The sequence below is a fragment of the Rhincodon typus genome, chromosome 7 (genome assembly GCF_021869965.1).
Source record: "Rhincodon typus isolate 14 chromosome 7, sRhiTyp1.1, whole genome shotgun sequence".
Taxonomy (NCBI): domain Eukaryota; kingdom Metazoa; phylum Chordata; class Chondrichthyes; order Orectolobiformes; family Rhincodontidae; genus Rhincodon; species Rhincodon typus.
The window spans coordinates 46,596,437-46,608,981 of record NC_063338.1 but is presented as its reverse complement, the minus strand read 5'-3'; the positions used below and the strand labels follow the sequence as shown (position 1 = coordinate 46,608,981).

General features: G+C 38.3%; 1 protein-coding gene across 1 annotated transcript in view; it reads right to left on the bottom strand.

Moving 5' to 3' along the window:
- The window catches only part of ubr3 (ubiquitin protein ligase E3 component n-recognin 3), a 331,038-nt gene that overhangs the window by 179,920 nt on the left and 138,573 nt on the right, over positions 1-12,545 (bottom strand). The window contains exons 18-20 of the mRNA XM_048599210.1: positions 5,991-6,161; positions 3,558-3,590; positions 2,370-2,833 (exon numbers count right to left, since the gene is read on the bottom strand). Coding sequence (XP_048455167.1) covers positions 2,370-2,833; positions 3,558-3,590; positions 5,991-6,161 — 668 coding nt within the window. The remainder of the gene's footprint in view (positions 1-2,369; positions 2,834-3,557; positions 3,591-5,990; positions 6,162-12,545) is intronic.

Below are 12,545 nucleotides of genomic sequence, written 5' to 3'. Positions count from 1 at the left end.
AGCAAACAGGTTTGCTAAAAGGTAAAATTATACAGACTGAAAATAAAATTATGTGCCCACATGCTATGAATGAATTAAAAAAAAAACAGAACCTACAGCAATTCCTGTGTCCTAATATACATGCAAACTGCTAAATTTGTCTATTGAATACAAATATACATAAAAGTAACACAATATCAGAAATTGGATTTTTGTTGTCTCTCATAGGATCATGAGTCTGTGGAACTCTTACTGAAAAGGTGGTGGTAGAAGAGTCCTTGAATATTTTTAAGGTAAGATAGATAGATTAGTGTTAAATAAGGGATTGAAACATTAGCAAGGGTAGGCAGAAATTGGATTAAATTTGAGATTACAATCAGACCGGCCTGATCTAATTGAATGGTGGAACAGACTTGAGGGTCTGAATGGCCAGCTCCTGTTCCTTAATCAGATATTCATATGTACTTTCATACAACAGTTGCCGGGCTTTTGGAGAAATACGCATTTAAATTTAAATAAGTTCGCTACTTTCACACAGAACATAACTTGACATCTTTAAAAATAACAATGAATGGAATCCCTTACAATTGTTTTGACAGCATATGCTGGTGGAACAGAAATCCTCAAGTGCAGTACAAGTGTGAACATCTGAAGAGTTGGTCCTGCTTGAATTTATTATTTTCTAATTCAGATTTCTATCATTTGCTGCTCATTTATATCATGGTCAACTCTATCTATGCCTCACTTACAATTTTGAGAGACGTAATCAAAATTTAAGACAAGTGCAATATATTGCAAGTTACACTTGTATTGTTCGTAATCTGAATTAGGATTAATAGTCTGGTTTTCATACTTGGTCACAGAATTAGGCATCTCTGGCTAAACTAGCATTTATTGCCCATCCCTAATTGCCAAGGAGAAGGGTGCAGTGAGCTACCTTCTTAAACTATTGAAATCCTCCAGGGTGTAGGAACACCAACAATGCTGTTCGGAAAGCAGCTCCAGCATACTGAGCCCAACAATGAAGGAATAGCATACAGTTCATGTCACAATGCTATAAGACTTGGAAGGAAATTTGCAGGTATTGGTGTTCCTATGCATCTGTTGCATTTGTCCTTTGTCAGTAGAGTTTGGGGTTTGGAATGTGCTTCTGAACAAGTCTTGGCGATTTGCTACAGTCCATCTTGTAGATAGCACATATTGTTGCTACTCTTCATCACTGGTGAGGAGAGTGAATGTTAAAGATAGTGGATCAAGAGGGTGTTTTTTCCTGGATGGTATTGAGCTTTGAGTATTATTGGAGCTTCACCCATCCAAGCAAGTGGACAGTATTCCATCATGCTCTTGCCAAGTGCCTTGTGGATGGTGCACAGGCATTACGGAGACAGGAGGCGAGATGTGTACCACAGAATTCTGAGTCTCTGACCACAGTACTTATATAGCTATTCCTGTTCAGTTTTTCATCAATGTTCAATGTTCAGTCCAAGAACATTGTTGGGGGGGTAGTTTCAATGGTGGTAATGCCAACAAATGTCTTGGGGTGATGGTTAGAATCTCCAATACAAGGAAAATACCATAGATGCTGAAGATCTGAAATAAAAACAGAAAATGCTGGAGAAACTCAGCATGTCAGGCAGCATCTGTAGACACCAAACATCTCAAGTTCCAAGGCAGTTCCAAAGAAGAATCATGGGATTCAAAAATAACTCTATTTCACTGCCCACAGATCCTTTCAGACCTGCTAATTTTCTCTAACACTTTGTTGTTATTATGGCTAGGTGCTCTTGTTTGGGGTCATTAGGAGGCATTATCTCAATTTACCTAGTCTTTCCAAATGTAGATTTTATTCACTTTTTATCTCTGTATTTCAGACTTCCATCACTGTGTAAGTAAAATGTTGTTAATTTTATTTATTACAAATTAAACAAAAAAATTTTAAGCAGTCTTTTAAAACTTCTGCCAAAATAAACACATCCAACATGACTTGTCTTTGGGTTACCATCCCTTCGGTCCTCTTAACATCAGCCCCTACCCTTGGCAGGAATATTACTGCTATTGCTGTACTAATTTCTGTTGTCACAACTTCACTGTCCAAACACAAAGCAAATTATTTATAGACAGCTTTAGTAATATTGTTTCTCATGGCTCAGTAGCACATTAAAAAACTTTCAAGTGCAGATGCTTTTCTTCCATTATTAGATTTCTATTAAAATTATGGAGTACAATTAATATCTTAAAACAGAGATATGATGCAATTACAGTTTCCAGATTATAGTATTCAAAAGTAGGAAGTACATGTAAATAGGAGCTTCATTTCCCATTATTTCTGTTTCTAAATTCCATTCTATTAAATCTACTTTATTTTCCAAAAAGAAAAAAAAACGATTTACCTTTCTTCTTTATCCAAAGCTTTCTTATCTGCTGAATTACTCTTCTTAGGAGGTACAGGTGGTGACACCTTCCTACAGATCTCCTCAATACTACACTTGTTCTGGCGACTCCGTGCCGCAGTTTTTATTAGAATTCTTTCTATTGCTGTTATCCCATCACCATGGATTTGTTGCATTGGGTCCAAGCTGGTTGTAGATTCTGAATCTTCTAACCAAAATGGATAATAAGAGTTTTGTTTTCCTGAGAGTTTATGATGAAGCTTGATAAGTAAAGAAAGCATACTTTCTCTGACTTCCAAAATGGTTGTGGTAAGTTGCGGAGTTGAATTCAGAGCAGTCCACTTTGATGTCTTTGGTCTCACAGCCGCAGTCTGAATTGCACTGCCACTGTTGCGATTTATAATCTCCTGAAACTTTCTTCTGCGCTCTGCAACCAAACTGAAGACCTGAGCTGTATTTGGATTCTGAAAGAAATGAAATAAAATTTTGTTGCAACAATAAAATTTCAAAAGTTTAAATGTCGGTGCACATTCACAACTACAGGTATACTTGACATTAAGCTAGATTGCTAACATGCTGCACTCGTGTGAAACCATTGTTATTGGTCTACTTTCAACATGGTGCGAGACCAGTTTCCCCAATTTTAAAAAAATAGTATTTTTTGTTTAAAATGTACTGAGTATTACTTCAGGACAACAACTTGAATTTCATTTCTTATGAAATTGAAAAACCTTATCACCAATTCTCACTAACTTACAAACAAGCAGCAAGATGAAATTCTTCTACTTTCTAATTATATAACCAGCTGCATGCTTTCTTTTTTTCTAAAAAAAAAACAAACATACTAAAGCATCAGAACAAAACAATTTTCATTTACAGAATTCACGTACAGGTACACTGAACACCAGGCTGCAAGCTGGAGAAAAAAGGGGCTGAGGATAGGAAGGAAAAATATGAGAGAAATTTTAACTAATTCAAAATCCAAGCACTTGGACAGATAACAGGTGAGTCATATATCCCAGGCAGTAAATTAATATCTTAAGATTTACAGAATTGAAAGATAATTTTAGGCAGCATTCCAATCAATTTTGTTTCTCCTACAATGTCTACTTATTAAGTGAATTCTGCAACATTCCACGCAATAACTTTGATATATTGATTATTCAAGACAAGAAAAAACTTGAGTACCTCTCTGTTGAGAGCAGTAGCCCTTCTTGACCCCTATTACAGAGGAAGAGAGATGAAAAGAATTGTTGTAAAGCATAGAACTGTTAGCTTTAAAAGTAAAGGACACCATTTTTCAGTGAAAACACAAGCACCCTTGCATACCCTGTGATGCAACATTTCCTTGCAGTGTGATATTAAAAGGAGCCAAAGATTTCCCTAGTGTCACCACTAAAGTAAAAAACAATTGGAAGATCATGTTATTTCTGGTACTACATATTTCCAAAATACAAAGTGAACTGACACAAATACCTCATCATCGATTCTCAGTCTTCTTCCAAACTGCAACTACAGTTCAATGCAAACCCAGTGCTACCCACTTGAGTCTGCCATCACTCACAGCATGCTTCCTCAGGCCCATTTCCAATCAATTCAATTGTTTTTGCCAATTTCCTTCCATCAATCTCATTCTTTGCTCATCTTTATCTACCCCTGGAACATAATAATTCCTCCAATTCTCTCATCGGCACCCATTCAACTTCTAGGTCTCTTGCTCTCACTCCAGCTGTACACAAACATCTATCAAATCACAGCCAGAGAATCAATTGTAATGGCTTCTCTTCCTACTGCCACACCATTACCTCTGGCATTCCCAAGATCTATGCTTGTCCTCTCCTATTTCATGTCTTTGTTATCTCCTGGCCTAGATTAATGCAGCAGTATGTGTTATCTACAAAATGCCCTGCAACAATTCACCAAGGCTCCCTCAACACCACCTTCGAAACGTGAAAGCTCTGCAACCTAAAAGGACAAGGGAAACAGATTATTGAGAATACTACCACCTGCAAGATCCACTCAAAGTTGCACACCATCCTGACTTGGAACTATATCACCATTCTTTCACTGTTGCAGCCTCAAAATCTTGGACCTCCCTTCCTAACACTTGTGCATTTTGTTTTATTCTTTCTTGGGACAGGACATCACTGTCAATGTCAACACTTGTTTCCCACTTCATATTGCCTTTGCACTGAATGACTTGCTTGACCGTTTCAGAGTGTATTTACTGAGGGTCCGAAGTCACATTTGGACAGACCATGTCAGCGCAGCAAACATTCTTCCCTTAAAAGAACATTAATAAACCAGTTGGATTTATACAACAATTTATAATAATTTTCACAGTCACCATCACCAAGACTTACTTTTCCTTCCTGATTTATTAATTCAATTTAAATTTCCAGCAGCAGCAGCGAGATTTGAACCCACGTCCTCAAATCAGTAGCTTGGACATCTGGAATACTTGTCCAGTGACTAACGCTATGCCTTTTATCTGACCAACCTAAACACAATCCACAAACCATAGCAGTTCAAGAGGGTAACTATCAATTTCTCAAGGGCAATTAAGGTTGGCAATGAATGCAAAACCCGTGAAGCCTACATCTAAAAGAAAAAATAAAAACAAGAAGTGTACCATTCCAATGCACTCCTGGATATCCTGTCCTGTCAGTGGAATGGAGAAAGATGGACACTGCCACCAATCTAGGGAAGTGGGGACTGTACTGCTGGGGAAATCCATGCCACAACCATGTTGGGGGCAGCTTCCAGTGATTCAAGTTACGAAGAAAGTAGAGAGGGTTTTAAAGCTACATAGTGGGGTCAAGGGATCCAATTTGGGAAGGAATGTATGAATCACAAAGTTCATAGGACAGGCAAAGCAAATATTTAGGAATGCTAATCAGTGTTGTTGTTGATTGTGAGAGAAACTGAATACAAAAGGTAGAAACACATGATTCAATTATACAGGGCACGAATGAGATGACATCCGTAGTACAATCGCCGTCGTGGACCTTCTTATTTAAGGAAGAATGTTAAAACACTGGACTCTTTCCTGACCCGAAATGTCACCTTTCCTGCTCCTCTGATGCTGCCTGGCCTGCTGCTCCAGCTCCACACTGTGGTGACTGAAACATAGAAAGTTTTGAGTGAAGGGAATGATGCATTTTAAAGGAGTGGCCCCTACTTCTAGATCCTCCCTCAAAAGGAAAGAGTTTGCTTATTAAGGCAGAGATAAGGAGAATATTTTTTCTGATAAACCATCATGAGTCTTAGGAACTCTGCTTCCTCTGCTTTTTGAAGAAGAGGGTTTTTGAAAATTTAAGGCCATAATAGGTAGATACTTCGTAAGAAAGGATCAAAATGTGTAAAATATGTTAGTAAAAATTGATGCAGGAATCACATCAGCCATGATCTTACTGAAAGATGCAGAGTTGAGGGATCAAGTGCCCTATTCTGGATAATTCATATGTTCATATTTCATGGGCCATGCAAACATGAGGAAGAGATCAATAGCCAATAAAAGATCAGACAATGTATTCTCATATTTCTAGCATTTGTCTATTTTATTATTTCTGAACAATTGTTGCAAATGGGAGGCTAAACCATCGCAACAAACACACCAACCTGTACAAAAGAAGAGGTATCTGAGCTCGTGCTAGCAGGTGGTTCCCTGGTCACTTCAGGTGCTGTCTCCGGAAGTCTGACTCGCACATAGTTAATGACATGATGCAGATTTGTTGCTATGTTAGTTCCATGAAACCAACTATCAGAACATCGCTCCTCACCAAACATTTCCTACGAGAAAATTTGATTATAAAATTAATTATTCTTTTCTGTGTAAACACAGTTGAACATGTCTTAGACTTGTCTTTACTAAATACAGCTAAATAGAAAATTAAATTACACATAAAAGCAATTGGTCAGAAACTATTGTACCCCGGCAATGTCATCAAATGCTTGGTGCCAAACACCACATGAAAAAATACCTCAGATACATTCATAATTAGGGCTGTAAGTATTTTCCACGGCTTGGTTTGTAACATGGAGACCATGAAGTTTCAAGAGTTTGCTGAAACCACGTGAAAGCCATGAATGTATCCCAATACCTTCATGAAATAGCAAGGATTCTACGTTCATTTTTGAGTCTTCGCAATATGTCCTGACATCTTCAAAGATTTGCTAGATACACAACAGGAACCAGTGTTTTCTCACCTCCTTTGAAATTTTACCATTTATTTCACATTTTTTTACCTCATTCATCCTAGCAAAATAAATCACTTCAATTTTTTGCAGGATAGCACAGTGGCTCAGTGGTTAGCGGTTAGCACTGCTGCCTCACAGTACCAGGGACCCTGGTTTGATTCCACCCTCAGGCAACTGTCTGTGTGGAATTTGCACATTCTTCCAGTGTCTGTGTGGGTTTCCTCCAGGTGCTCTGGTTTCCTCCCACAGTCAACGGTCTGCAGGTTAGGTGGACTGGCCATCCTAAATTGCTCAGTGTCCAGTGATCAGCAGACTAGGTGGATTAGCTAAGAGAAATATGGGATTATGGATATTGGGTGGGTCTGGCTAGGCTGCTCTTTGGAGGGTCGACGTGAACGCGATGGGCTGGATGACTTACTTCCACGCTGTAGGGATTCTATGACCCTAAATTGCATCTACACATTTCGGCAATCTGCCTTTGGAAATCTATTATTAGCAACATGACCTACATTCCAAAGGTTTTTATTACTTGTAAACTAAGCACTGCGTACCCAAGTCCAGGAGATTTAACACACATTTATAAAAGTGTGGTAGACCTAATAAAGAACTCTGAAGAATACCACAGGGTATATTTCTCTCCAATCTCAAAAAGTCAGTCAGTCACAATTCTCTTCACCAGTGGCAATTTTTTAAAAACCATTCAGCCAAGTGCCCTTCACATGTGAACATATGAAACAAGAGCAGAAGAGCCCCTCAAATCTGCTCCAACATTCATGAAGATCATGGCTGATCAGTATGTCATTCAAATTCCACATTCCTAGCCCACACCCCGCAACAACCTTAAACTCCCTTTCCTGAAGGGATCTATCTACCTTAAAAATATTTAACGACTGAACCCTACTGCCTTCTGAGACAAAGTTGCAAAACTACATAACCCTCTGAGAAGAAAATTCTCAGCTGTCTGAAAGAGGGTGACCCCTAATTTTAAAATAGTACCTCCTAATTCTGGACCCATCTACAACAGGAAATGTCCATTCCATATCCACCCTATCAAAACTATTCAGAATCTCAAACTTCAATCTAGTCACCTTCACTGTTCTGAGCGCAGTGCAAATAAGCCAACTTGTCCAACTTATCCTCATAGGACAAGGTGTTCATTTCATATATCAATCTGAGAAAACCTTCTCTGAACTACCTGCAATGAATTTACATCCTTTCTTGAATAGGCAGATCAAGAATACACACAGTTTGAGAGAAGTGGTATAACAGAACCATAACATTTAAGCTTTATTCAATTCTCCAGTAACAAAAGATAGAATCCCATTAGGTTTCTTGATTACATACTGCATCTGCATTTTTAAGTTTTGTGACTCATGCACTAGAATGCCAAATCCTTCTGCATATCAAATTCTGCAATCATTATCCATTTAAACACTCTGCTTTCTCATTTTTCATAACAAAGTGGACAACTTCACATTTTTTCACATGCTTCAACTGTCAGATTTTCAGCTATTCACAAACTATGTCTACAACTTCTTTGTGTCTTCATATTTTCTTACCTAATTGTTGTCATCTACAAAGATACTACCCTGCCTTTGCTCCCACATCAACGTCATTTATGTAAATTGAAAAATGTTGGGCCCGATCTCAGGACTCCTATAGGACAACATTTATTACATCCTACCGACCAAAAACCCATTCATGCATACCGTTTTCTAGAAGGCACCATTCTTCTAGCTACACCCCCACGATCTTTTATTTTCCATAACTTTTGATGTTGCGTCTTATCAAATACCTAAAAGTACAGTACATCTCCAGGCTTCCCTTTATCTACAGGGAATACTGCTTCCAAGAACTCCAATAAATTTGTTAGACATGATTTCCCTTTAATGAAACGATGCCGATTCTTCTCAGTTACTTCGAGTTTTTCAAAGTGCACAGCTAGAAATCTCTGAAGTGATTGATTCTAACACATTACTCACAGCAGACTTCAAGCTAACAGGTCTACACTTTCCTGTTATCTGCCGCCCTCCCATTGTGAATAAAGAAATTACATCTGATACTTTCCAGTCTGACAGCACTCTTACTGAATGTAAAGGGATCTTAGAAAATTAACTGCAGCACAACTACTCGCTTATTAGCCACCTCTTATCAGACACTAGGATGAAGTCCATTTGGTTCCACAGACTTCTCATTCTGCAGGTACATCACTTTGCCTCATGCCACTTCCCTCGTGACTGTCATTTCATCAGTTCCTCTCTCCCTCCAACATCCTGATTTACCACTATTACCACGATTTTTGTTTTGATCCTCTATAGTGAAGAAAGAAGCGAAGTAGTTGCTCCTTTTATCTGTCATTTCCATATCAGCTATTATTAACTCCCAATTCTCTCATTCTAAAAAGAACACTTACTTTCTCTTTTCATTTTACGTACTTTTAGAAACTCTCGCTGTCTGTTCCTACATTCCTAGTTAGCTTCGCCTCATCCCAGATAAACCTTTGGTCAAATTATAAAGAACGACAGGGAATGACTATCATCTGACCTGCCAAACATTTAAGTGCAGATATATGCTTTTCCTCAAGTTTGATATCTTCCTCAACTTTAGTTACCCATGAATGACGGATTTAGAATTTTTTATTTACAGTACGAATATTCTTGGAGTATTCTGAATTATCCATTTAAAATGACTGCTACTGTATCTCTATTGATGTTTCCACTAGCCTGGTAGGGGAGTTCATTTCAGCTAGCTGGGTTTCATAACCACATAGTTGTCTTTATTTTAAGTTTAGAAGGCCAGTCTTAAGATCCAAGCTTCTTCCTTTCAAATTAGAAGAAGTGAAACTGAATCAAATTGTCACTTCAGAATGCTTTTACTCCGAGGTCATCAATTAATCTTGTCACATTACACAATACCAAGACGAATATAATTTGAGCTCTCTGGTCTGTTCCAGAACACGCTGCCCTAAGAAATTCTCTCAAAATAATTCAATTAACTTCTCAACCAAGCTATTTCTGCTAACCTAGTTTTCTTAATTTTACTTTATATAGATTAAGGTCACCCATGATTATTTCTGTCCTTTATCACAAGCACCTAATAGTTTATCTTGTATGCTTTGTCTCAGACAATGATTACTGTTATAGGGCCTGAAGACCACTCCCACTACTGACTTATTTCTGCTTGTGTTCCTCATCAACCCCCCCAAACTGATTCTCCATCCTAACCTCCTGAACCGTCCATCTCCAACTATTGCACAAATACCATCCTTGATTAACAGCGATACCTCACCACCTTTACCTTGCTTCTATTCTTCTTGAACATCAAATACCCCTCAACTTTCAGGATCCAATCCCATCATCCTGCAACCACATTTCTACAATGGCTCTCAGATCATTTATATTTACTTCAACAGGCACTATCAATTGTTTATTTGGTTATGAACACTACATACAGAGACAGAGCCTTCATTTTCTTCATTATAGGATATTACAATAAAAATTTAATCTAAATAATTGAAACTTTTTTGTAAAACAAAACTACAAGATTACTGTATCAGGCAAACCATACTGGAAGCTGAATGTTTAATACCTTTCACTGCATTCAAGATATTTATTTAGGCTAAACTAAGATTCACGCATAAAATCCTGCTTGCATGAAATGCTGAAAATTTTTCTTTTAGTAATATATTACAAGTTCTACATGTACAGCTCACTCCCTCCATGAATCTTTGGCTCATACTTTAATTTTCAAATATGTAACATTAAAAATAGGAAATCCAATTATGACATCTGACTGCCACAAATTTCTTAGGCTGTGAATATACTAATCAAAAGCAAGACAAAACAACTACAAAACTGAGAAAATACACAAGATTCATTGATACAACATCAAATATCCAGTCAGGAGAATTTATCAACAATTAAAATATATGAAACAACTAAATGAAACTTCTAAGAAATTAAAAGATAATTCCAAATCACACTTTCATTTTAATGTGCAAAGCATCTGTAGCAAAGTGAACAGAAATGCAGCCATCGTGAATGTAAATAAAAGCACAAGTAAAAGTAAAAGTAACAGTAACTGTGGCAACTAATGTAACTAAAAGGCATAAGCCCTCCATACAGAATCATACAGCCCAGAAGACGCTCTCCCGCTCGAATCTGTACTGTCAAAAATATACAAATACTACACTAGTCCCATTTTCTTCCACCAGTCCCATTGCCTTAAATGGGATAACACTTCAAGCATTCACCAAGTATTTTGTTCACCAAGTACAATTGCCAGGTTGTGAAGTTACCTGCCTCAACTACCATCCCAGGTAGTGCATTCCAGGCCCCCAACACCCTCTGGGTGAAAAAAATCTTTTCTTCAAATCCTGTCTCAACTTCGTGCCTTTAGCATTAAAAGTATGCCCCCTTGTTATTGACACTTTGACTAAAAGGAAACAGCTACTTTCTACTTGTCCTGTCCATGTCCCTCAATTTCATACACCTCTATCAGGTCCCCCTCTCAACCTCCTCTGCTCTAGAGAAATCAACCCAAGATCACCCCAGCTCTCTTCATAACTTCCACCATCCCAGGCAACATTCATCTGAATCTCTTTTGCAACCCCTCCAGTGCAACCACGTGCTTCATACATTGCAATGACGAGAACTACACAAAGTACCCCAGCTGTGGCCTAACCAAAGTTCTGCAATATAACGTTCCTACTCTTCTAATCAATGCCTTGAATGATAAAGACAAGCATCCTATATGACTCCTCAACTACCTTGTTACCTTCAGGGATCTGTGGACAAGAACCCGGTGTTTCTCGGAGCTTCCCCGTGGCCTGCCATTCATGGAGTACTCTTGCCTTGTTGCTTCTTCTAAATTTCATCACCTCACATTTATCAGGGTTAATTTGCATCTATCACAGATCTGCCATCTGGGCAATCCACCCATATCTTCCTACAATGTAAGATCGTCCTGCTCACCATCAACCAAATCAATCGTTTGTGTCATCCACAAACTTATTTATTATCCACCTACCCCTCTCCCCGCTCCATGTTCTCATCTACAACATTTAGTGAACAATTTAGAATAGAGCAAACAATTAGGGGCCCAGCACTGGTCCCGGTCAAATGACGCTGGACACCGAACTCCAGTCACAGAGTTGCCTACCACCACCGTCTGTCTCCTATCACTAAAGCAGTTTTGGATCCAACTTGCCAAGTTACCCTAGATCCAGTGGGCTTTTACTTCCTTTTTTTTTAAATCCATTTCAAATGTGGGACTTTGTCAAAGGCCTTGCTGAAATCCACAGAAACTATATCAAATGCCCTACGCGCATCTATATACTTGATCACCTCCTCAAAAAATTCAAACAATTTCATTAGGCATGACCTCCCTCTGACAAAGCCATGCTGATTATCCTGATCAAACCTTGCCTCTCTAAACGGAGACTATTTTTCTCCTTCACTATTTTCTTCAAAAAGGTTCCCCTACCACTGATGTGAGACTCTAGAGTCTGTGGAATTAATAACGTGAAATAAGAAAGTGGGAAGAGTGTTGAACAGATTTTTTTTTTTAAAAAATCTGTCTTCAGAAGATACAATTAACATCCCAGAGATATTTGTAAACCAAAAAGGTAAAAAAAGGGAGGAACTTACAACAGGTATAATTGCCAGTGAAAGGACGCTGAGAAAACTATTACAACTGAAGTTCCCAGGACCGGATGGACTTTATCCTGGGGTCTTGGGGGGAAAAAAGTGGATGCACTGGTTATAACTGTGCAAATCTTCCTAGATTCTAGAGATCCCATATCTTGGAGAATAGAAGATCACAGCAAACTGCAGACATGTTATGTTATGTTAAGATCTATCAAAGGGGAAGTACTAGAATCCATTAGCACACTTAGAAAATCTTAATGCAGTTAAGCAGAGTCAACATAGTTTTGTTGAGATAACAAGGTGTAGAGCTGGATGAACACAGCAGGCC